Genomic DNA, 25,648 nt, shown 5'->3' on the forward strand with positions numbered 1-25,648 from the left:
AAATAGATACATGTATGAAAAAATAAACAAATAAATGTAGATGATTTATTTTCATGTTTATTTGTTTGTTTATTTATTTATAGTTATGTCGCGTTTTGTCCCTCATAGCATTACGATTATACCCAATGTGCTAAACGCTGGTAATGTGGGGACATCTGGTGGTAGGAATCGGACCTGCATTTAACATCGAGTGACGAAAACAGTTTTCACAACATGAGGATCACGTTTCTGTGAATTCAGAGTCTGACAGTGAGCTCGGTGCATGGATATGGAATGCATTCATTTATGTGTGGTGTGCATGTGTTTATGTTGTGTATGTTCGTGTCTTTTCTTCTGTTCTTCTGTTGTCTGTGCATCACTGGAGCCGCAAAGACTCCACAGGTGATGTGGGCTGGCATGTGTTCAATGGGGCTGATGTGTGGGGCAGACTGACATGAGTGTGCTCAACTTCTAATTAAGTTCAAAACATCAGTAGTGATGTAAAATTATTGTTCCATATTAGTGTTTTCCAGCCATATCTTGATTGTATTTCATTTTTGAATGCATTTCATCATAAAAAATCAATAGCACTTAACACAACACTTAGCCCAATCCTCCTTTTATTTTATGTCTTGCTTTTTATCTTTCGTGCAACATTTTTTATTTGTTTTAGTTCTATTTATTTCTATTTTATTTTTATTTTTAACCCAATCCTCCTTTTATTTTATGTCTTACATGTTATCTTTATTACAACATCTTTTAAGTGTTTTATTCTATTTCATTTATATTTTACTTAATCCTCCTATTATTTTATGTCTTGCTTTTTATTCTCATCACATCTTTTAATTGTTTTTATTCTATTTCACTGATATTTTTAACCCAATCCTTGTTTATTTGATGTACTTTTCTGTCCACGTGGTTTAGTGTCAAACTGTGCTCGCTCAGTCTGTTGCAGCACATGGAATGAAATGAACCATATACATAAAGACTTGGTTTCTTGCTATTGATTTAAAAAAAAAACAAGAATGGAAGATTTGGCTGAGAAACAAAAACAAAGGTAAAAATAATTTATTTAAAAAAAAACTGCATTAGAAAGAGTCGCTGTTTTTCACTGCGTGTCGATAAAGTTGATTCAAAGTGATGACGTCGTGGATTCCACGTTGGCCCGGACGTGGCAGTCGTGGTGAATCAGATTTGCCGGAACAGAGAGAAACCTCCATCACTGCGTCTCTTCTGCCGAAGCGAACTCACCAGTGTTTCCCCCGCAAACACTCACCTGTCCCCGGTCAATCATGGGCCTATCGTTGTCCTCCCTCTTCGAGCGTCTCTTCGGTAAAAAGCAGATGCGGATCCTGATGGGTGAGTGAGCGCTGTTGTGCGGCTAACGCTCGTTAGCTTTAGCCGCAGCTCGACGGGCAGTTAGCTAGGTCCCGACGGGCTGCTGGCGTGTCAAAGTTTTTAAGTAAAAAAAAAGGAAGGAAACGGGACAGAAGCGGAATTTGAAACTTCTTCAGGGTGTTTTGATTTGTTGATGTTTGAGAGAAAAAAGTGAAGCCACTTTGACAAGCAAGCTCCGGTTTCTAGATTTCCGGTGTTTTTAAACGGGAGTTTGGCTGCTAAAGGCGACTTTATCCTGGAAACGGAATAAGTAAAATAACATTGATTATCATCTGGAAACACTTAACGCTAGTTTTTAATCTACCAAGTTACACAGTTACTCATTACAGTGCTGCCTCTTTCTGACTTCATTCAACAATCATCATGTAACTAAGTCCTGACATTAACTGGACATTTGTCATCGTTGACTCTTAATTCTACTTCCGGTTCGTAAGGGGCTGACATATTGTCACCTGAACTATTTCTCAGCACCGAGATCAGCTGTAATAATAATGAATTGGTCTTGTTAATGAATAATAACGTGTCAGTACAGATGATTGGCTTCGTGCAGTCACATGGCCTCTGTTATTACACGTCCTCTGCTGTATGGTGATCTACAGGAAGCTTATGTAATTCAGAGCAAGTGGTTATCTGTGACTCTCGTCCTCTCCTGAGGTAAATGTTGGTTTCTTCTCTGTAGTCGGGCTGGATGCTGCAGGAAAAACAACTATCTTGTACAAACTGAAGCTCGGTGAAATTGTGACCACCATCCCAACCATTGGTAAGAGAATACCAGCAACCATTTGTTTTGTGTATCTCACATTAGCAGTACATGTGTGTTATTAAGATCTCTTCCTTCTCTCTCCCCTGTACAGGTTTCAATGTGGAGACAGTAGAATATAAAAATGTTAGTTTCACTGTGTGGGACGTCGGTGGACAGGATAAGATCAGACCTCTCTGGAGACACTACTTCCAGAACACACAGGTATGAGACTGACTGTCTTAATATCACAGTAATGTATGTATTTTAATTCTTGTACTTTGTTGGTACTTCCATTTTATATAAGTTTGTTTGTATTTGTACATTTTCATCCATTTGAGGCTGTGGGAAAGCAGAAGGTATACATTGAGTCTTCTGGTGCTACATGTATTCAAGAGGATTAGATCCAAGACCACCAAGTGGAAAAATATACTATATGGCACTGTACATCACACTTTGAGTCTTCTAAAATATCATCTTCTGTTTTTTCTGCCGGATTCTCAATCACCCTTAAGGATAGCCCACGTTTTATACCTGTATTAGTAGCGCTGCAACAACCGATCAATTTAATCGATTATAATCTATTATAACCGTACATTCATTTCATTTATACAATTCAGAAAAAGACAAGTCTAACCACTTGACTGTTTTGTCCATCCAGGGCCTCATCTTTGTAGTGGACAGTAACGACAGAGATCGAGTGGAAGAGTCTGCAGAAGAACTCTCAAAGATGGTATGTATTTCTTATGTTCAGCTCAGTAGAGGTGGTAATTTATTATCAGTGTGCACTGCGTCTCATACTGTGACGAGATTAAATTAGAACAAATAGTGTTATTGTTTGTTCCTCCTGGCTCCTCGATTGTGGAATGACTCTCCCACACTCGTTACAACAGCAGAGTCACACTCTTGTCTTCAGTTGTTGACTGAAACTTAATCTTGTGTCAGAGTTACTTCCCTTCAAATCCTGTGTTTGTATCTTGGAATGTGAAAGCTTTGTATTGGATGACACTATTTTTGTAGGTAAAATATGACCTACTAACAGATGTAGTTCCAGTGAAAGATCTGTCTATGTTTCTCAAGGTGTTAAAGAAATATAAAGGCATTTATTATTGTGAAAAGGATCTGTTCATATTGGGATTGCAAGGTTGACCCATGAATGTCTGAGCACATCGACAATTCAGACGGCCTCACATCAGCCTGTGTCCTGCAGCTCTTTATTCAGTCAACTTCTTGCTGATCAAAGCAAAATAGGTTTTAGGTGAAGGCAAAGATCAAGCAAAGATAAAATCTCTCTTCACCAGGATTCAGTGTTTGTGACTGTGGACAACATTGCACATGGACAATCTGTTCACACTGCCGACTGTCAGTATTTTTACTTCTAATTATATTACAGGGAATTTAATTTTATCTTTGACGTGCTTGAAGTTTTGTCATACTTGTTTTGAAAATTCCCAAAACAATTTAATTACAAGATCACTGCCTCCAAAAACATCAACCCATTGAGGGCTTGATTCAAACCCACACTGAAAGTAAAAAATTTTTAATCACAGGCTGTGTGAAGTGTTCCCTTAATGCTTTTGAGAAGTATTTTAGCATTCTGCAATAAAACTACAAACAAGACCAAAGTGTAATTGATAACTAATAACCTACAACCACCTGGTCAGAATTTATCGCAGGACCTGGCTGGGGGAAAGACTCGAGGTATCCACTGTGTGTGCCTGTAGTTTGCTGGTTAATGTGGTTTGTTGATGGTTATTCTCTGCTGGATTACTTCACCTTATCTTCAATTATTAAAAAATATGTCTACGTCGATCTGAGACTCTAATATTCCTCCATAGTAGACATAGGTCTTACATTTCATTCATGTGTCCAGAAACCCTGTTTTTGCATTATTGCTCCATTGACCCACAGCTAGTTTTGGCACATGTTTCAAACCATATCGATGTAATTGTAGTTTACTGCAATACACAATTGATGATTTATTTATAACAAAAATGGTTGAACTGTTGACTAGATGTCCACAGGAGATTTTAGAGATTTTTTATTGTTTTCATTCAAACATGAAATCTCAAATCTCTTTTTTCTGCCTCTAGTTGCAGGAGGACGAGTTGAAAGATGCAGTTTTGCTGGTGTTTGCTAACAAACAGGACCTCCCCAACGCCCTTTCAGTCACCGAACTCACAGACAGACTTCGCCTGCAGTCTCTCCGTAACAAAACTGTAAGTAATGTTGAGAAGCATGAGCCCTACACCTGCAGTAAAATTCAGATCTGTAAGCATGTGCACTGAGCAGTGTTGATGTTCTCCCTAAACTAAAACCATCAAATCTCTGAACCCACAGTGGCACATTCAGTCCACCTGCGCCACCCAGGGCACTGGGATGTATGAAGGCATTGACTGGCTATCCATCCAACTTTCCAAGAACTAATGAAGGACCGGCTGGACAGAGAGATTGAGCACCACAGGACAGGAGAGAGGAGGCACAGACATTCAATCCAGAAACATTGGGTCTTCCAGCACCAATGTTCAAAGAGGGACAAGGCTGGTGGACAATATGATCATCTTTGAGAAATTAACTATTACTTGTTTCTTATTTTGTTATCAGTACTATTAACATATTATTGTTTGACTCTGTACTTTTCTCCAATTGTTCCCAAACTTACATGACAACAAGTTTTAATCCAGTGACACATTGACAAATGACTGAATAGGGAAATTAATCAGAAACAATTAATAGCAAGTGGCTTTTCCAATCGACACTATGGCTTCTGTCTAGGCAGCCTTTGCAGTTATCAACCACTTGCATTATTATTGGACTTATGCTCATTTTTGAGCCTTAGTTGGGGGGGGGGTTACAAGATATCCTTAAAGTTTTGGGGACGGACATCTTTTAAGCTGCCGCAGGTCTTTGATATCTCATGCCAACTCATTTATCGTCAGGCCTGAATGAGACTTGCAGGATTGCAGTGACTTCACAGATAGATTTTGATGTGGAACCACGTGGCCTCTCTGTAAATGTATCCAAAAACGGAACATTGTGCCTTCTGGTCCCTCTACACAAATCTGTGCTCCCTCCTAAAATGCCTTTGTGACTTTTTTAGCTTTTGAAAGACAAAATAATGCAACAGCATACTTCCACTTATGCTACGGTTCATGGTGGAATGGGTCGGTTGTAGATTACTTCATCACAACTTGACTTTACCATTTACCAGATTTTGATCATGTCTGATCATTTGTGAATTTGTCTACTCCTTCCTTTTTAACAACCACAATGAAAAATCATCTAATAAAAATTTCAGTTCCTCTATTGTCTCTAAAAGTGAATCTTATTTAACCTTAAAAGAGGAAGGAAGCATCTTATCAGTGTTGACATGAGGCCAATGTCAGTGGCATGTTCTTTTGTGTTCCTTTGTTTTGGCAGTGCATAGTGCTGAGTTTGTTGTACTGGTTTTTGGTAAGTGCCGTATTATATTCTTCATCTTTTGAAACACACTTACCTGCCCATCATGTATTCGGGTCATACATTCCAACCTATGATTGCAGATTCTGGAGCTGCTGTTGTTGAAAATTATTTGCTAAAAATATTTTACACAAAAGCTCTGAATAAAGCCAGTTTGAAAATATTAGTTGTGTTGGACTCAAGTCATTGTTCAGAATACGCAGGTGTCATCCCACCAGGACATGAAGCTTTAACCCATTTGATATATAAACATTTTCTGATGACTATATTCACAGATCATGTTTCATCATAACTCAGTGAAACACAGTTTTCAACCTCTACCAGGAACTAGCTGATTAGAAGAAGTTGTGTGTTTTGCTGTCTCCTCTCTCAGCTTTCATCATTGATGTCTTTGTTTAAGCTGGAGGCAAATTAAACTTCTTCTGTGCTCATGATGAAAATGGCCCCAGGCAGAAAAAAATGTATGTAGAAGAACTAACTGGTTTTAATAAGCTGACGTGTGTTGTTAACCTATACACCAGAAATGCCCCCTGCTCTGTGTGTGACCTTTGCTCTGACTACTGAAGATACTGAACGACTCTGACACACGAAGCACAGAGAGAACATGTCAGCATGTTTATGTTCTGTACAGATTACTCTGAAACCTGCAGTAGGATGCAGAATTGGTGAGGGAGAATCCAATTAAAGTTTGGAGATCAGAAATTAATTTTCACTTTCTTGAACATTGCAAGAAGCGGCGTTTTTAAACATTTTCATTAATTCGTGGATCCTGATAAGAAAACACACACAGAGACATTTATGATCTAAATAGAAATCCTGATCTTGTGAATTTTACTCTGGACTCTCTGAAGTGCAGTAAACTTTCCTTTGTGTAACAAATAGTAAAAAATAAGTTTTGTGTTTGAATTGGCAGAAGCTCATTTCACTCACCTATAGAGGGTTAGTAGGTGTGGCCGCCTCTCTCCTTTAATTGTCATTATCCTACTGTTTCCATCGCTGCACTGCAGGGGGCGACATGTCCACAGCCGCGTGCAGCAAACCCATAGTGTATGGACTGGGTCATTGTAGTCAAGACATTATATTTAAATTAAATTAATAGAAATTGTTTTTTTTATTAATTAATTTTTACATTTTCAACAACTGCTTCTTTTAAAGTCATTGTGCTCATCAAGGGTATACACAGTGATTATAAGAGAAGGTGTGATCATTATATAATTGGCTTGTGATCGTGTGTGAATGTCTGTTCTAATGTATTTATGACAGCTAATCAGGATTAGAGGAGCTGGGTCAGCAAATGGTTTTGTGAGTGTGTATCTGTCAGCAGCAGAGAGGGTCAGCATAGACGAGCACATGCTGTGTTCAACTCTCTTCTTCTTCCTCTTCTTCTCCGTTCACGATGATATATTCATGGGATTAAAAGCTTCACCTTCCAGCGTAACCAGAAAGGTACGTTTTTGATTTGATTTATACATTTTTAATCATCCAATTTCTTACTGATTACTTTCCAGTATTTTTTGACGAGCTGTATCTTTTTCAAACTGTAGAAACTCAGTGATATCAACATGTGAAGAGGGTGATATGAGACGAAGAGTTGGCCCGGCCCTGACATAATAATTCATATCTACAGTGTCTGAGTTCGGATCTTGGGGTGCAGGATGATGCCGACCTTGACCTCGCACATAGCGGTTCCACGGCCCTCCTACTCCCAGGCCAGGGAGAACCTGGTGAGGGCCATCCCACCCAGACTCCTCTGTCTGCTGGCCTGTGGAGGAATAGACTGTCGCTATGAAGGACCAGAGTGCTGGAAGTTAAACCAACAGGTCATCCGAGGCCTTTTCTCCTCCTGGTGAGAGTATTTGACTGCACCCTCATGGAAGTTGTTTGCTTATGTGATGTAGCGAAAACACTTAATGGTCATTTTCTGATTGTGAACTTCCTTTTACTGCCAGGGTGACAGATGATATAATTGCCATGGCCCGACCATCCAAACATTTAATCGAGAAGTACAACATCATAGAACAGTTTCAAAGGTAATCCCATTTTTTATTATTCCTGATGTTTGTGTTGTTCTGTGTGTGTCTGTGCAGTGTCTGGATATGCATGAAACATGAGTAGATATAGGAACTATGAGCCTGGATATTCTTTTTTTAATTAACAATGTTGTTTCTAAGACCACAGCACTGGCGTCTCATGTTGTCTTCATTCTTTTGTCCCAGGTTGAACATCCGATCAATCGTCAACATGCAGTTCCCAGGGGAGCACGCTCACTGTGGACCCCCCCTCGACCCTGACAGTGGTTTCACGTACTCCCCACAGATCTTCATGGATAATGACAGTGAGAAATACTAAGACAAATACTCTACATTTAATTTACGATTAGGTGTTCTTTTACACTGATGAGATGATTCCAGGTCAGCCTTATTAGAACTGCTCTGATGGCCCCATGTAAGCCACATAATGGGAGATTAAATAGAAACAGTTAAGAATTTAACAAATATTATAAGTGACAGCTGAGTAGTGTTTTTTATCTGTGGGCTAATGTGACTAATGAGTTACGCTATGTCATGTCTCTACAAATACAGTTTATCTATATGATTTTACATTATGTTCCTAAATGCACTCCTGTGTTTTGCAGTTTACTTTTACAACTTTGCAATGCCGGACTTCGGTGTGTCCTCTCTCGTTGGGTTAATTGATGGGGTGAAGGTTTTGGCGTTTGCAGTGAGGGAGGGAAGAGTAGCCGTGCACTGCCATGCAGGCTTGGGCAGGACAGGTAGGAATCATCATGTACCAGTAGGCGTGTGCACATGTCTCTGTCATGTCCTGTATATTCACTGTGTTTGTTCATCCATGTGCTCTCCCTGCTCAGGTGTGCTGATAGCCTGTTACCTGATCTACACCCTGCGAATCAGCCCAAGTGAGGCCGTCCACTACGTGCGGATCAAACGGCCTCGCTCCATCCAGACCCGGGCCCAGATCAGCCAGGTTTTTGACTTTGCTCGCCTGCTTGGCACTCAGCTGGTCCAGTATCCAGACCTCAGCCTGCGGCACGGAGCCCACTTCACCCTGCAGCATTACCTAAACCGACAGTCACTGCTGCTGCACGGCCAGGAGGGACGCACCCTCAGACAAACACCAAAGGTGAGGACTTGATCATTACACAACACTAATCCTGTGCCATGACCATACGTGACTTCACTGTCGAACAGATTTTTCTCTCTGATTGCCACTTGACCACCTCATCAGGTGCTGTACCTCCTGTGTGTGCGCATCTCCTGCTTGGCCCTGGGTCTCCCGGCTCCTCCAGAGGTCCAAGCCGAGCTGGAGAAGAGGTCAGCACTGAGGACCCTGAGCAGGACTGTGAGGGAAACCCTGGTGGCCAAACAGTACTTGCCCTTGCTGAGGGAGGGTCATAAGGGCTCGTGGGAGGGCTTGGGGTCGGTGTCCTCCTGGGACGAGCCGCTGGGATTCTTGGAGAGAAAGAGAGACGTCCTGCTGGACAAACGCAGCTACAGCGACTCTGACCTCAGAAAGATCACAGTAAATGAGGTCAGATTTCACATTAAGCATCTGGCAGAATTTAAATAAATGAATAAAACATTTAGCATCACTGAGGCTTTTCTCACTCTCTTTCATTCTGTCCTGAAGGATCTGGAGCTGAGTCCATACTGCTCCGCAGCTCTTGGAAATGAGAGGCACTGGTGTGTGCAGGATCTGGTGCGGCCGGATCTGAAGCCGTTCAGTCTGGTCGCTGCCTCACTTTCACCAGGTCACCAGATCTCCAAACAGGAGTCTCTCAACATCCCATTGTCCAGCATGAAAACCAGCAACAACTGCACTAAGAGGTTGTGCACAGCTCATAAAACGCTTCCCAAATACAGCTCCAACATTGAGGTAGTTATGAATCCTGCTTTAGAATCAAACTGATGAAAAAAGAAAATGTGAACCCCTTAAATCATTCACATTTTTGTCTTGTGAAAGCTGTGCAGAAACCCACATAATCCAGGCCCAACCTCAGTGGCCCGTGCTATTGCTCAGGCACTGGCAGACCAAGGTGCTGCAGGGGAAACCATACTGCAAAGATCGGCTCTGCTGCAGGTAAAAAAAGATCAAACACAGGTGAGAGGTGATTTACAGATAATTGAGTTTGACCTCGTCACTCATCTTCACACCAGGAGGAGCTGAACAGTAGTGACTGTGGATGGGCTCTGCTGGTCACTGAGTCAGATCCTCAGGTTCTCAGTTGTCTGTTGTGGACCTGGCTGGAAAAATTAAGGGTCAGTGACATCGAACAAGAGGCTGTGATGCCACTCACATCAATGTGTCCAGGAGAGGCTTCACATACTGTTTCTGTTTTTTAATCCTAATCCAGGAGCCTGTTCTAAGTGCAGAGGATGTGCACAGGTTGTGTATAGGAGCAAAAAACAGGAAGTCTCTCAGTGTGCTCAAGAAGGTAAGGGCACAGGTGCACACATCCCAGAATGATGAAACTTTTAGAAAGAGCGAAAGAGTTATTTGTTATTTCAGCCACAGAGGCACACCATCTACTGTCTGCTGAGCTGTGTGAGCACAGTGACCAGCCTGTGTCCTCACAGGGGGGAGGGGGTGCTGCTGCGGCTGATCCGAGCGCTTACAAAGGTGAGACATGTGGACTGATGGTGCAATAAAGCCTCACACATTCTTCTGCTCCTGAAAGACTGAATATGTTGAGTTCACTATCGGTATGTTTGTTTGTTTTTAGCGCCCTCTAGAGGAAATGGTAAACCTTGCAACTTTGATGAAGGTCCTAAAGGCCAGTTTGCAAGAAACTTTCGAAAACTACAGATGCCTGACGATGACCCGCAGCACCAGTGCTACACTCTGAAGAACGATGACAACAACCTGAGCAGTTTTTAATTTGAAATGAGTTAGTAAATTATCCTGGAAACCCGACTGTGAACAAAATTTTTTTCAACTTTTATACAAATTTTTACATTTTGACTTGAGAACAGTGCAGGTGTTGATGATGATGAAGATGAACTCCATATGTTCAGTTTCAGGGTGTGGACTCACTGTCACAAGCCGGCATCACTGTTATTAACACTGCAAACCTACATTATATGAAAACATCTGCAGTGAAAAGAATGAGAGTCTCCTTCACATCTTACAACCCAGTTATAATTTATTTACATATATAAAATATAACAAATACACAATTCATGTGGATTCAAACTAAGCCGTTTCTACTGCTTCTGTATTTGTAGATACAATAATAAATTATACAAAGAACATCTTTGATCTTATTTGTGTTTCTGTTTTCGCTTATATTTTCACTAAACTCCAATAAAACACAATAAATGCTTTTCAATGTCAATCAGCAAGAAGGAAGCAAAAGATGATCAAACTTTAAATATAAATATTTGAATTGAGTCATTGAGTGATGAAATGATGCATATTTGAAAAAAGTTTTATTATGTCACAGATTGAATTAATCTTTCTGATTTGATCTCATCAAGTTTTTGCTTTATGTCTACTTTCACTCGAGCTCCTGTACTTGAGTTATTGTTTCACAGTGTGACCCTGTGGTCAGTTGCACTTTTTTATACATAATTAATCATTTACACTCGTTTGTACACTGTATTCACATGCTGAGAATTCCTCCACTGTTTAAACACGCACACATACACACAAACACATTTTAACATGCCTGTCAAAGAGTCATCTCCATGGAAACATTGTCGCGGTGAAGTTGACAACCAGTAAACAATCTGTGTCTGGGCTCAGAGAACATGCAGAAATAAAACCTGCCACAGAGGGCCACTGGCTGTACGCTCAGGATTTTTATAAGGTAAAAATATTTATACATTTAATCATCTATTTTATCACAGCTTGTATGTCCTCAGCAGACATCTTGTGATTTGTGACATTTGTTTACTCTTCACTTTACTTAAAAAGATATAGAAATAGAATACACTGATGGACAACCTGTGATGTAACTATTTTATGAAATAACCTAAAAGATACTTGAGTGACTGATGCTGCTGCTGTTTCGGTGAAAGTCACAGAAATAGTTAGGATCCAGATATACAGAGAGAGATGTACTGTGTATGTATTTTGTTTATGTCTTAATGTTTGTATGCCCTGAAAACTGAATATTTCATTGAGCTATATGTTTTCATGGTGAAATATTTGGACTTGAAATACAGTCCCTGGAGAAAACTTTGCTATTTGTATTCTGTATCTTATTGTTGAGTTTCAATAAGATTGTTTCATTAGTTTTATGACAACTGATTTCAGTCTGAGGCACACTTCTGACCGTTTTCCATCAAAGTTGGTTCAGTTTTATGAAAACCCTCCAAAGCTTTGTGGTGGACAGATCTGTTAGTGACTTTAACACTCTTTCACAATGTACTTCACATCATTTTAACTGTCCACTACCTGGAATTAGATTTCTTTCATGCCTCAACAGCCCTAGACGACATTTTGTCCCTTTTTAAATCACTTATTTCCCCCTACAGCAGCACTGAGTGTATGAGTGACAGCTCATTTTATTATTCCTTCTCTTTTATGACATAAAAGCCAAACGACAAATGTGCTTTCATTCACACTCTCTTAAAGAAAATGGCAAGTGCTGAACTTTGGGTTGGAACATGGAGGCCCCACAAACCAAGAGGGCCCATAGCTGCCCTCTATGGTAGCCCAGGACCGAAGTATGCGCTGCCTGGACTAACAGGTAGAGTCAAGATGTCCATCAAGCCCTTTTCACCACCAACACCAATTTTATTTCCATACCTGACACGTACGTCCTTGTTTCCTCTCATAAAGGTGTTCCTAAACATGACCCTACTAAATACAAAGCCCCAATGTTCAGCTTCGGGACGCGTCATGACCAGGGACTGTCAAACTGCTCCCCTGGACCGAGGTACCTCATCCACTCCAACATCACCAGAACGGGCAGAGGCGGCGCTCCTGCATTTTCACTGCACAGCCGCTCGAAGGAGCAGGGATTGTTCCAGGGCCCCGGACCAGGTCAGCAAAACCAATCACACAGAAAACACACTTTGTATGAGGAGGTGGAAATTAAGCATTGCTGATTTCAGATACATGCAATCAATATCCACTTTAGTGATGATGCACACGGTTGTCATCTGAGTTTGTCTGTCATCTGGGACTTTTTACTTACAAACATATCTTCCCTCTGTGTTTCAGGCCAGTACTCCCCCGAGCTTTCAGGGAAGTTGACCTTTCACTCCGCTCCTGCTTATTCTCTGTTTGGGAGAAGCAAAGACTTCAGCATCAACAAAACACCAGGTAACATATTGGATTTTTTGTCAGCTTTAGTTTTTAGCACTTTAATTGCAGACAGAATATAAAGTTCAGCACTGGCCTGTTCTGCAGGTCCAGCCTCGTACACACTGCCCCCTGTGCTGGGGCCCAAAACCATGGTCACAGCTACAGCTCCCGCCCACTCACTCTGTGGACGCAGCAAAACTGGAAGCTTCCACGAGGACCTGAACAAGGTACATGTACACAATCATGAAAAGTATTTTTTTAAATCTACTCTTACTCTTGTTCTCTATACTTTAATTGCACCTCCAGACTCCTGGCCCTGCTGCCTACAAAGTGGTGGACCCCTGTACTTACAGTCAGAAACCGCCACAGTTCAGCATGACGGGCCGCAACTTTGCTCCTGGTGAAACCACCCAGAAACCAGGGCCTGGTTCACACTGTCCTGAGCAGGTGAGAAACCTCATTATTACTCAATAATCATCAAGGAGGTTTGGATATTGTTCACTCATTGAATGTTCTCTGTCTAGGTGACCACGACAAAAGCAAAAGCTCCGAGCTTCTCCTTTGGAATTCGTCACTCAGAATTCATCTCACCCCTCATTGTCAATGTGGCTGAATGACGACACGATCTCTTATTGTGACTGAAAAATAAATCACATAACAGCATCAAATAAAGCACAAAGAGAAAATTACTGGGGATTCCTGACGTCGTCTTTTATCACCACAGATTTAGAGCTTGTTGTGTTTTTACTTTCCACTGTCGGTGTCATGACATTTGTATTAATTCAACGTGATTCTTATGAAAGTCTTCTTTAACCAGCTTTATTTTTTAGTCCAGCTTTTTCTTTTTACTGTTCAATTCACATTCTCAGTCGGTAACATAATAACACATCATAACATCTATTTAGGTTTAATACAAATAAAGTGAGCACAATGACTCTGTCAATATTACAGACCCTGCAACAACTGAATAATTTCAACAGGAAATTAATTCCATTAAAATCTTTAAATGATTAAAATTCCAATTCTAAAAACATTTTTGGTGAAAAATCCCGAGTCTACACATTCAGCAACTCATGAGCAAAGAACTGTCGGCCGGAAGAAGGTGATTAATGAGAAAGACAGCAAGACGTTGATTATGAATTAATATGAAGCTACAGGAGGAAGAATGTTCTTATAGTCTGTGAGTGGCTCAACCAAACAGTCCAATCAGCAACTTGTGAGAGGACATCTTGAATCTTGAATTTGAATGTTGCTGCTCATCAACTTCACAGAGCTTGAGCATATTAAGAGGAAATCTGAAAGCTGATAAAGTTCAGTCTGTGCAGGTTCAAAGCTGCAGAGAAGGTAGATATTCATGAAATCTCTTTGCTTTCACTTTGACATTATAAGACTTATATGTTTATCAGTGTGGAGGACAAGTGTCACAGAAATCAGTGTCGGTAACATTTCGATTTCATCCACTATCAGAGAAACATCTACAAGAATAAATCAGGAATATATATTCAACGTTTGTGGCTCACTGTCATTCAATGCCACTACTTTAGCACATGTATTATTTGGTTTTAAGTTTAATGTCATATTATTGTGTAATAGGCTCCAAGAAACCTTTCTTCTGGTGATTTGTGAACCTGAAATAAGAGGATCATGAAAAAAAGTTTCATTCTTACTGAAATGTTTCTAGAATGTTTTATATGTAAACAGATATTTTAAATGTGATATAAATGTTTAGCTAAATTTAAATTTCTGAATGTGAGATTTCTGACAGGCACATGTGAGGACAGCTGCACCCACTGTGCAGTGGTCCTTCAGGCGTCCCCGTTGCATAGGAACGAGAACCGCCGGAGACTCGATGCTTCATCTACAAACTGAGTTTCTGGATCCACAGACGAGTGAAGGGCGCGACACTCAGTATGATTGTGTTTTAAAAGAGTCGCATGTGTAAAAGAATCCAGGATATTTGGATGATTCATCTTTGTCAACGAATGATTTCAGTTAGCGGTGTTAGCTAACTGCTAGCCTCCTCCAGCGTCTCTCAGCGCAGTGTGACGGAAACAGCCCAGCGGCTACGAGCCTCTTTAGAAACACACGTGTGACCAGTGACCGTCTCTGTGAAGAGTCTGCTGGAACCACTTGTGTTGGTGTAACAACACGCGGACCGGCGAAATGAGCGAGTGCACACCGATCCTGGCGACGCTAACCTCGGCTAACCGGTGACAAGCTAGCTAACGCGCGTCGTCGCGGAGGAAGCGGCGCTCAGGGAACTAAGAGATAGAGTCGTTCAGTCAAAGCTGGGATAAAGGAGCGACATGGCCGGAGACGCGGACAGTCTCCCTGAACTGGACCAGAAGAAATACGATGCGGACGAACAGGTGAAGATCATCTGTCTGGGTGACAGCGCTGTGGGCAAATCTAAGTAAGTGTCATTGATCGTAATGTGAGAGAAGCTTTTACTCCTGATGATCTTCTGTCCTGGATAGAACCTCTTGTTTTTCTCTCCCTCTAGGCTGATGGAGAGGTTTCTCTTGGACGAATAGTATCCTTCATTTGTATTATTTCTCTTTTTTAACTCTAACAGTGTCTGTCTCTATCATCCAGGCTCGTGTTGTCTTCCTGTCCCATGTTCATGAGATAAAAGAAAATAAGACGAGAGTCATAATTGTAAGATTTATTATCACAAGGCTCTGATGAAATGTGACTTGTGTCCCAAGACCTGCGCTGTTTCACGTAAATGACAAAAGAAACTACAAAGCATATTCATATCCACACTTATTGTCACACACATTATGAACTAGTTCAATTGGTGTTATCACTTGTTTAATTTCCTGTGAGAGACAGAATTGTCATAGAAAATGTTGCATGGAAACTAGATTAGAAGATATGCAACAGTCTAAACTCAAAGCTGATACAACTGTGCTATGAACTGATTCCATTCTGCATTTTAACATTCTGTATTATAGTTCAAAACAATACCAGGCTCAGTCTGCTTGAGAAAGTAAAGTAAAAATAAAGCACCTGGTTTATAGATAAATCTGACTTGACATGTATCAGCTTTAAAAATGTCAAATTTGCAGTGTTTATATTATTTTGACAATCACATTATATCATAGTGTGTCAAAGCTGTTACAGTCAATGTCACAACATCATGGTGTTAAAGATCAACCATGTCTCCAACAAGAGAGATCAAGATCCTCAACTCTTTGCACAGTCGTCCGCAGCAGTTGTCAACCTACGCTCTGACTCTCTACAAACACACAGCCACTGTAGGGAACAAGACAGTAGCAGTGGGTATGTATGATACTGTGTATGATACTGTACTTCTGGTGACAGAAAAATGATTTCAGCCAAATGACATTCATCTTAAATCCGCAGCATTAGGAGCATGGGTCAACGCTGCTCCTGCAGGGACAGATTTGTTTAGTGTTGTTTTTGATCCACAGATTTCTGGGACACAGCTGGTCAGGAGAGGTTTCAGAGCATGCATCCCTCATACTACCACAAAGCTCACGCTTGCATCATGGTAAGACACACTGCTGGCTTCACGACAGGTGCTTCACTCAAGGAACTTACAGGAAAGTGAGCAGAGAACAGAGAGTTGTAGTAATCAGAGACGTTAAAAAACATTGTGTTGTTTGTACGCTTTCTTGGCGTTGAAGTGTTTACCTCACAAATGTTCCTCGATATAGTCACATAATGGGATTTCAGATGGAGGTGGTGATTTTCTGACAGGGACAAGGTCAACAAGGGCTCGACAGACGGCTGTTGACACAAGTCGACCTGAGCAGAGCAGGCTGAACATCTCTGTGTTCTGCTTTCTGTTTAAGGTTTTTGACGTTCAACGGAAGATCACATACAAGAACTTGGCCAACTGGTACAAGGAGCTGAGAGAGTACAGACCGGAGATACCCTGCTGTGTGGTTGCAAACAAAATCGATGGTGGGTCTGGTTGCGGAGCGTACATACGCCCACCAGGGCCCAACAGTCCCTTTAAATTCAATCAAGCTGCATGAAATTACACATGCCTGATTTAGTCCCTTAAATATGCCTGATTTATTTCAGCTAGATTCTATTCATTGGGAAAAGTGGTGAAAATGACAATAATCTATCTTGTGTAGTTAGAGTATAAAAAAATATCACTACATCCGCCCCAAAAATTGTGTGTGTCCTTTCCCAGCCCATGTCTCATCCGTCCTTCAAGTTTTGTGTAAATCTGTTCAGTAGTTTTTTTGTAATCCTGCTGACAAACACACAAACCTCCTCTGGGGAGGTAATATTCAACTCATACTGATTTCAACATGATATTTTCTGATTTGTGTTCATTGTTCATACTCCAATGTTGACTCTAGAATAACAGATATAAAGACGTGTGTTTTTTCTTGTGTGCAGCTGATTTGAAGGTGACACAGAGAAGCTTTAGCTTTGGGAAGAAACAAGCACTCCCATTCTACTTTGTGTCTGCGGCTGACGGGACCAACGTAGTTAAGGTTTGAACTTTATTCTCCTGCAGTATAAATGGTAGAGATCCATGAGTTTACCATCTCTAGCTCATTAAGAGTTTCACGGTTCATGCTGTGTAATTTACAAGCATTCGCAACTCTCCTTTTAAAACTCTGAGTCATATGAGTTAATGAGTTCACCCTGTAATTCAGATCATCAATGTTTTAAACGTGTGTGTGTGTGTGTGTGTGTGTGTGTGTGTGTGTGTGTGTGTGTGTGTGTGTGTGTGTGTGTGTGTGTGTGTGTGTGTGTGTGTGTGTGTGTGTGTGCGTGCGTGCGTGCGTGCGTGCGTGCGTGCGTGCGTGCATGTGTGGGGGGTCTTTTTCTGTCACAACAGATGTTCAGAGAGACGATCAAGAGAGCGGTGGAATACAAGCAAAACCCCAGCGACTTCATGGATGAAGTGATGCAAGAGTTAGAGGTACACGTCTCTGATACTGAAACAGTTTTAAATTATGTTTGAAAAATGAAAATGTTTTATGTAATTCCCTCAATATCTGCCATCGTTCCTTTGTCTTTAGAATGTTTTCATATTCTTCCTCAAAACCTGCTTCTTTAAACCCGACACAATTCACTTTATTATTGACTTTTCTGTTCATAAATACAACAACAATCTGCTTTCTTTGTTGCTGGGTGTGTTGTATGTGTTATTGATCCAAAATATGTATTTATGTTGTTTTCTCTCCTTCATCTTAAAGAACTTTGACCTGGAGAAGAAAGAAGAGAATTCAGAAGCCGATGAAGATGGATTAGAAGCAGAGAGTCCTGAGTTGGTCTGATTTTTTAATTGAATTTTTTTTTAACAATTCCTTCCATCTTCATCTCATGGATTATTTCTCCTCCTCTGGAGTTGATGCTGCGAATAGACCATGATTTTTGTGAAAATGTCCGAAATCTCTGATTCTCTGTGGTGGTCTTGACGTAATTTTAGTGGTCTGCTTTTATTACTAAAGAATTGTTGCTACCACTGGAGCGTGGCTGACATCGGGTTTGAAGTCACTGTCCCTCATCTGTCAGGTGACAGGAAATACAGCTGGTGGAATGATCAGGATTCGTGTTGGTTAGCAGGTTCATTTAGCCTCTACTTTTAACATCGTCACTTTTAAACAACATCTACTTTTGTAACAGGAGAAAATCCCACAGTGAAGCTTAATGTTTCTCTCAGCGTGAAAACCAATTACTTCATGTCGTGTAATGTGAAGCATCAGAAAACTTGCACAGAGCAAAGAGAACGTGTGATTAGGAATTTGCTGCTGTTCTCCGTGTTTGTTTGTAGTGTTGTGTGCAGTGTCTGTCGGCTGCGTCTGTTGCTTTCATTCTATTAAAGTCGGTTTTTCAGTCATTTAAATGTTTTTGATTGTATCAAGTAAAAAAATGATCACGGTTCTATTTCAAACCGGTTGTTAGATCCAGGAGCGTGAAGCATTTTAGTGGATGTCAGTCATTCAATGTGAAAGAAGGCTGTTTATAAAGATGGACATCATCTACAGCTCCACAGAAGTGAAGCCAAAGCATATCGATCTCCCCCTGGTGGCTGGCTGGTGTATAAGTCATAAATTCGGCCTCCTCCATGTTAGCGGATTGGACATCAGAGACGTCATCAGAGACAAAAATCAAATCACTTTTTCTCAAGGTGGTATCTGTCATTTCAGGTTCTAACCTGTGTTTCAAAACGGGATGAAATGTGATGATCGACTGCTGAGACTGACTCACAATTGGTCGGGCAGTCTTTTGGCAACCTTGTGTAATGTTGAGTCTTTTGTGATTTGTCTGCACATTCTTTCATTTTTACAGGCCCATTGCTATGACGATGTTTTAAACCTGTTTTCTGGCAGAAACATCTATTTGAAAGGTGAAACACATGATTCAGTTATTTCTATTTGTTTACGATGTACACAGAAACCCTAGATGTATATTTTCTGTTTGTATTTGACTGTATTGTGTGAAATTTACAATAAATCACACTGGAACATAGTTTGAATACTGAAACACTAATTAGCAGGAATGAGAATTAGACACAGGTCATGTTTTAATTATAAATTTATTACATAATATAACAAACATATATCTCTGTGGTGGAGATATCCTGGGAACATCTCAGATCTTGCCTCAGACTTCACTGTCACCCTTTCTCAGAGTATTACTAGGTAGCTTCTTGCGTGCTTGTGGTTCAACTTGGTTTTTTATTAAAATTGTATTAGTAATGCTGTATGCTTCACTCGCTGGGAGAATAGTTTGATGATTTTCCTGCTCATCAGATGCCGAGAAGGGGACGTTACACCTGTGAGACAAGGCTGAGGTGTTGCAGCGATACATCCACCATTCTAAACTTCACAGTGCAAACAAGGAGAAAACCAACAATGAAAGAAAAAACCCCTTTCATGATAAGATCACTGGTTCCGGTGAGAGACCGGAGCCCAGTGGGTTTTTAAAAACTGCTCCCCCTACACTATGTAGATTGTGCTTTGTTGATTAGAAAATAAGACAAAGATAAACCCCTCACTGAACTTATTTGACCTAATGATGTGTACGTCTGTTACACGCTGATCATTTTGCATCTGTAAATTTGGTAAACTTACACAACAACCCAACCAGGTATTCACTACAGCTTTGTTTCTCCTCAGCACATCAGCCCGTGTGAGTCCAGCCTGCACACTTCATCTGTTGTTTGTATTTATAGGGGAACAGTAAGCCAAGCCGGATAATAACCTTCATCATCACAGTAAAATCAAGCCGTTGTGATACTTTGTCTCAAAATTTAAATAGAAACGATGTTGATGCAAAGCTCACAGGTAGATATACACAGGATATATGTGTATATATAAGTACATCATATACATATATATCCTGCCTCTTCACAAAAGAATAACAATGACTGTATTTCCACCTGCAGGAAATACTGAAGGATCTCACAAATGTCTGTAGTTCTCAAGATTTCCAGGAGATGGCACCATATTATTGAGTCTAACAGCTCAAGAATGCTGTAACTAAGATAGTCCTAAAGCAAAGACAAATATACAGTTAAAAGTTCATTTTTTGGCACATTTTTTTTCTTTGTGTCGTTTCCTCCTCACTGGATCACCTCATATAGTGTATCCCCAAAAAACTCAGAAACCCAATGTCTGAAAAAGGAAAAAGGAGTGCTGCCAGCCAGAGTGGAGGGTAAGGAGCGCAAATGCCATCTGGGAATGGGTGTACAAAACAGTGACTAAGCGTAGGCTTCAGCTACACACACAAGGTGAGTTACAGTAGAAAATGTTAACAATGGTTTCAGTCAGTTTCCCCGGGGTGATCGCGCTCCCTTTCTTTCTGCCTCTCCCTTTCTTTCTGCCTCTCCCTTCCTCTGGGGCAGGACAGTCCACGTTTGAAGATGCCGCTCAGAACAAAACAAGAAAACAATTATGTTCAGTCTGGAGGCGAAGATGAATGTGTGCATTTTTCTGTATGTGTGTGTACCTATTGTCTGTGTGTGTTTGTGTGACACAGCCACTGCCAGGAATCTCTGATCATATCACAGTAAGGCTATAGTGGACTAACTTCAGTGATCAACCACACACTCTCTCACTGTCATGTGTGTATCCTCATTGTCTCTCACACACACAAATACACACAAAATGGGAACATGCATTTGCACACATACACACAGCTGTAAACACGCTGAGGAGGAGCGACCACAAACACACAAACAGATTCAGGGAATCCAGATGCACGCATGCGCTTGAACGATGGGTGGCTTTTATGTTAGCACCTTGTCACCTTATTTTGTGCAAATCATCCCCTAGTTCATAGTTCAGAGTTCAAAAGTTCAAGAGTTCATAGAAAGAATAAAATCTGCTCACCTTTTCCACAGGTGGTTAACTATGCATATATGCCAAACATTCATATATAGATCTATATACTTTTTGTTTTTCAAAAATTTATATGAAATCTATCGTATATACATTGCTTGTGATCTTTTTTAAAAAAAAGAAGAAACATTTGTAGTTTGTTCATTTTTACAAGTGTAAGTATGTTTAGAATGGACAGGATATCAGTGTTTTTTTCTGTCACTCTAAAATTCAAATGAGTGAAGAAATTTAAGTATCATGTTTCACACGCTACAAAATTTACCCCCAGTGTCTGAGGGTAACAAATCAACACACAAAAAAAATCAAAGAACCCTTAACAAAAAAGTCCAAATGAGTTTGAGGACGAAACACTGGAGTCAGAAGTAAAATAATCAGTGAGGTCACAGTGAGGCAGTGAGTGCTATTCCTACAACCCAGATACCACGTTATATTCACCACCTGCTTTTACAAACTGTTCGCACAAAAAAAAAAAAAAGAGAAAAGAAAAATGTACACATCTCATCGCCAAGTAGAAGTGCCGTGGCGTCCGTGTATGGAGGTTTTGTGGTAATAGAGAAAATGCTTTTGTTGTTGTCGTGAATAAAACTCACTGTTTCTCACTGCCAGCAGAAGCTACTCATGAGTACAATTATAGATTTTATATTGTTAAAGAAAAATTCAGTTTTTTTGTTCCTTCCTTTTTTAAATTTACAACCTGGGTCTTATGTTAAAAGTTCTGGCTGCTGCTGTTAATGATAATATTTTACTCACTTAGTAAATTGCAGAGATACAGAGAAGCAGCGAAGTAGCAAGACACTGCCAGGTTGTAAAAATACTGAATTTTCTTTAAGACCGTACAGAAGTGTTCCCATCCCCAGGGCCTGATGAGCTACAGACACATTTCCTGTCATCTCATTTCAGAAAGACATATTCTGTACGTCCAGGTCATTTGAGCCCTTGTGTGGCAAGTTTTTGTTGGTTAGATTTGAAGGAAAATAATACATTTAAGCTGAATTTTGTCAGGGTGAGACACTTAACTGGTTTCCTTATCTAGGAAAATGAAATATTAAAAAGATATTTGCCATACAGTACGTTCACGGCCATTTCCTCTCTGCAGATGATGAGAAAAACCCAGTGTTTCTTTTTCCTGACCTGATTTCAGACCTTGTGCAGCCCCGTCTGAGGAGCATCCCCAGGGGTTGCAGGGATGGAATTTTTTTTTTTACTAGCCTTATAACTTTCTAACTACATCAGACTGTAGTGGTGTTAAAATGTCATTAAAGGTAAGAATTTGAAATAATGGTTTTAAAACAGGCAACAACCTTCATGCTAGTGCCCCAACTTCCATCCCTGAGTGATTAACAGGCATAAGATAAAGAGCCCCCCCCCTTTTTAAACTCCCTGTCTCATCAGTTGGCGCTGATGAGATCTGTAGCTGAAGAGACTGTGGGGATGGGTGTCACCTGCGGTCTCAGCCTCACATTACGGGATGCCCTTTAGTATGAAGGAAGACTGTAAGAAAAAGAAAAACAAACGACAAACTCTCTGATCAAGACCATGATGCAACTCGTCATGCTACGGTTCAAGATAGGGTGACCATAAGGAAAATTGTATACCTATGACAAAAAAATTCATTTCCATATCTATATACTTTTTTTCTTTCAAATATATATATTTATATATATGTATATAATTAGTAGAAATGAATAAACTATTGGTGGAATAAATTTAAAGATTTCTCTCTGCCCTCTATACTAAAAACCAAAAACAGGCGAAGATTAATTTATTACATTTCCTCTTTGCAACATTGTCTTTTCTTCTGAAAGCTATAGTTAGATACATTTATATCATATTATATAATACCTATATATAATATTCCCTTTGGAAAAACCAAAAAAATTGATTATGAAAAAAGCCACGAGTGTTGGTTAAACATTCTCCAAATATAATAGATAGCACAGTCTGGGTACCAAGGCGGTTTTCTCCACTGGTTTACTTGGTGGAGCTCTACCTCTGGGCTCGAAAGTCTTCGGTTTAAAAACAACAGCAGGTTATAGAGACGACACACCTCTTCAGAGCTGTGTCAACACTACATCCTTAGTCCTGTGTTCATCACTGTTGATCTCTGTAGAAATTATTTGAAAGGCAACTGAGCTCTCTGTTTGGAACAAAATCTCTTTTCTCTTCTCCTCCTTTACTCAAACTGCGAAGGCTTTCAGAGGCCTGGTGGATGGTGGGATAGAGGTAGAGAAGGAGAGGAGGGATCAGTGACAGAGAAAGTGTGGGTGTTAGTCAGGGACCAACTGAAGCTTTCACAAATCAAAAGTTAAATTGGAGCTCGTGTAATTCTCCTCGGCAAAGAAACAACAGAGCCCATTTTTAAGTCTGATCTGATTGGCTGTGGGCGAGGAGGTGGGCAGATACTAAGGGCCGAGTAGAGTGTTGACTCCTCGTCTTCAGTGCAGTGCCAGGTGCAGGGTATTAATGCAGGATGGGAAGGAAAAGTGTCACTAAGGACCACAAGTAAACATTAGTGATGCAGAAAATAAAAGCAGCCAGAGTAAAAGAGGAGCGGTAATTATCTGTTCTCTTTTCTGTCTTTTCATCAGCTCTATATCTTCCCAGTTTAATCCAAGTCTTCCTCTCCAACTGTTGCTCTGTCCCCAGGCAGGGGTCAGCTCTCCAGCAGCTGTTTAAGTGCTCTTTCAATGTTCATGCGATGTCCAACTCGTGTCACTCCCAGTTCTGCAAAGTCATCCTTAGTCAGAGCTGGAAGGTGAGAACCTTCGATCTCATGTTCCTGAAACCCTGCTCTGTGCTCACCCAGGTTGATGCTCTCCAGCCAGTCTCCGACGTCGTACTTGTTCCAGAGGTGGAGGGGTTTTTGGTGGAAGGGCCGCAGGGCTAAAAGTGGTGACCCCAGCCCTGGTGAATGGGAGGGTGACGGGGAAGGGGAGCGAGAGCGGGAACGGGCGCTGGAGCTCCTCATGACAAAGCGTACTTCTTTAGGCTCCTGGGGCAGGCTGAGGCTGGAGGATTTGAGGATGGTTTGCGGTGGTGTTGTTGGCGAGGGGGGCAGGCCATAGCCTGAAAATCTTCCAAGAGGGTCGCCCCGATCTGGCGAGCCTGAACCTGGGCTGGGGGTGCGTCGGGTGACGGGGTAACGGCTGCCGGGGCGGATGGTGAATGTGGTGCCATAACTTCTTTGAGAAATGGTGTGGAGCTCACCTAAGCTGCTGAAAAGTCTGGCGGGAGACAGAGAAAGAGATTCAGGAACACCTCGGAGATGAAAGTAATGAAAATAGGGTATAAGAAAAGGAGAGAGCTTTAGCTATGACAATGCGCATCAGTTATTGTAGGCTAAAGGTTGCTGACTGTTAGAAAGACCAAGCTAGTTTCACATCAAAGCGACATCAAAGCAGGAAGATACATTAGCTGGTAGTAACATTATGAGAATATTTCCAGCTCAGGATAAAAATCTTTTTACTCCTCAGTCCTAAAAAATCACTTTGGACACGCATCATGATTTCAAGTGAACTGTACATGAAAATAAATGACATTTGAGAATAAAATTGTATTTCATGATCCTCAATCTGTTTCCTGTAATGAATTCAATGGAATCTACTGCCTGTTACGGAACACTGTAGCCTGCCTGACGTGATTTCTATGAATTATTGTAAATTCACATTTTTGTGATACAAATACAGTAAAACATGCACACATAAAAAACAAACACACTCACCTAAATTTACACACACTGAGCAGATCTATGAATTTTATATTTGGTTTTCATCTTTGCATTGCACATTATTTATGAGAAATGTGCCCTTGTATGATGAGGATTTACAGTGTGAAAAGAAAACAGTTGCGAGTCTAAGCTCTAACATTCATAATTTCTTTCAAGTGCTGCTGCTAAAGGACATGTGGAGGCAGGGCACACAGGGCTTAATGTTTTCCAAAGCTTAATTCAATTACTAAATTGCGTATTTACCTTGGACGTGCAGCTGACAATCACTTCAATACATGGGTCTACATTTAGAGAATCTCATACTGCATCAACAGCCACTCTGCTCTCTGACTCAACAAATGCTGGTTTATCTGTTGTTTCTAACCCTCTTTGAAAAACAATAGAAGTGAGTCTGAGAGTACTATGGATACTACTTCTATATACTATGGAGGAAACGATGGTCAGAAAGGAGAAGCATGATGTATAAGAGGTTTAGGTTAACATTTTTTGAGTTTTGATAAGCTTGGTGCAGGCAGGGAGACACATAAAGGGGAGGCCTAAAGAGTTGGTGATATGATGTCTGTTTTATTCATGCATGTTAGTAAGTGTCTCATGTTCAGGTGTTGGCGCAGGATTTCCCTCTACTGTGTTTGAAATGTTTGACAGGGGTGAGCTTTGAACTAAAGCGTGTAATGGAGCAAAGGTAGGCAGAGCACAGGCTGGAAAAAATGATCAGACTACAAGGGAGCCGAC

At 40.8% G+C, this 25,648-nt stretch overlaps 5 protein-coding genes across 14 annotated transcripts in view; 4 read left to right on the plus strand and 1 right to left on the minus strand.

Moving 5' to 3' along the window:
- Nucleotides 1-65: 65 nt before the first annotated feature.
- LOC109624544 (ADP-ribosylation factor 4-like) lies at nucleotides 66-5,738 on the plus strand. Its single transcript, XM_020079295.2, has 6 exons — nucleotides 66-1,338; nucleotides 2,057-2,137; nucleotides 2,232-2,341; nucleotides 2,778-2,849; nucleotides 4,210-4,335; nucleotides 4,457-5,738. Exons 1-6 carry the CDS (start codon nucleotides 1,272-1,274, stop codon nucleotides 4,541-4,543), a joined length of 543 nt encoding a protein of 180 aa, XP_019934854.1. The 5' UTR covers nucleotides 66-1,271; the 3' UTR covers nucleotides 4,544-5,738.
- Nucleotides 5,739-6,870: 1,132 nt separating this feature from the next.
- LOC109624661 (protein tyrosine phosphatase domain-containing protein 1) lies at nucleotides 6,871-10,845 on the plus strand. 2 transcript variants are annotated; one of them, XM_020079509.2, is made up of 13 exons: nucleotides 6,871-7,021; nucleotides 7,203-7,421; nucleotides 7,525-7,605; nucleotides 7,792-7,910; nucleotides 8,211-8,348; nucleotides 8,445-8,716; nucleotides 8,822-9,124; nucleotides 9,224-9,469; nucleotides 9,557-9,673; nucleotides 9,751-9,852; nucleotides 9,948-10,028; nucleotides 10,103-10,213; nucleotides 10,317-10,845. In XM_020079509.2, exons 2-13 carry the CDS (start codon nucleotides 7,231-7,233, stop codon nucleotides 10,437-10,439), a joined length of 1,884 nt encoding a protein of 627 aa, XP_019935068.2. In that variant the 5' UTR covers nucleotides 6,871-7,021; nucleotides 7,203-7,230; the 3' UTR covers nucleotides 10,440-10,845. The 2 variants fall into 2 exon arrangements, with proteins under 2 accessions (XP_019935068.2, XP_069384993.1); XM_069528892.1 differs by having other exon boundaries at nucleotides 6,872-7,021; nucleotides 7,120-7,421.
- Nucleotides 10,846-11,251: 406 nt separating this feature from the next.
- cimap1b (ciliary microtubule associated protein 1B) lies at nucleotides 11,252-13,536 on the plus strand. Its single transcript, XM_020079510.2, has 7 exons — nucleotides 11,252-11,402; nucleotides 12,173-12,287; nucleotides 12,380-12,583; nucleotides 12,764-12,865; nucleotides 12,953-13,074; nucleotides 13,154-13,294; nucleotides 13,372-13,536. The coding sequence occupies exons 2-7, from the start codon at nucleotides 12,176-12,178 to the stop codon at nucleotides 13,462-13,464; spliced, it is 774 nt and encodes a 257-aa protein (XP_019935069.2). The 5' UTR covers nucleotides 11,252-11,402; nucleotides 12,173-12,175; the 3' UTR covers nucleotides 13,465-13,536.
- A 1,095-nt stretch (nucleotides 13,537-14,631) lies between these two features.
- On the plus strand, nucleotides 14,632-19,315 carry rabl2 (RAB, member of RAS oncogene family-like 2). The gene is made up of 8 exons (XM_020079511.2): nucleotides 14,632-15,260; nucleotides 15,351-15,380; nucleotides 16,053-16,132; nucleotides 16,285-16,364; nucleotides 16,669-16,780; nucleotides 17,231-17,328; nucleotides 17,679-17,762; nucleotides 18,040-19,315. Exons 1-8 carry the CDS (start codon nucleotides 15,154-15,156, stop codon nucleotides 18,118-18,120), a joined length of 672 nt encoding a protein of 223 aa, XP_019935070.1. The 5' UTR covers nucleotides 14,632-15,153; the 3' UTR covers nucleotides 18,121-19,315.
- Nucleotides 19,316-19,363: 48 nt separating this feature from the next.
- Nucleotides 19,364-25,648, minus strand: part of shank3a (SH3 and multiple ankyrin repeat domains 3a) — a 171,033-nt gene continuing 164,748 nt past the window's right edge. For all 9 annotated transcript variants that reach the window (XM_069528884.1, XM_069528886.1, XM_069528885.1 and 6 more), the window contains one exon: nucleotides 19,364-24,413. In XM_069528884.1, the coding sequence (XP_069384985.1) occupies nucleotides 23,843-24,413 (571 nt within the window). In that variant the 3' untranslated portion in view covers nucleotides 19,364-23,842. The remainder of the gene's footprint in view (nucleotides 24,414-25,648) is intronic.

Source organism: Paralichthys olivaceus, chromosome 7, assembly GCF_024713975.1.
Source record: "Paralichthys olivaceus isolate ysfri-2021 chromosome 7, ASM2471397v2, whole genome shotgun sequence".
Classification (NCBI taxonomy): Eukaryota; Metazoa; Chordata; class Actinopteri; order Pleuronectiformes; family Paralichthyidae; genus Paralichthys; species Paralichthys olivaceus.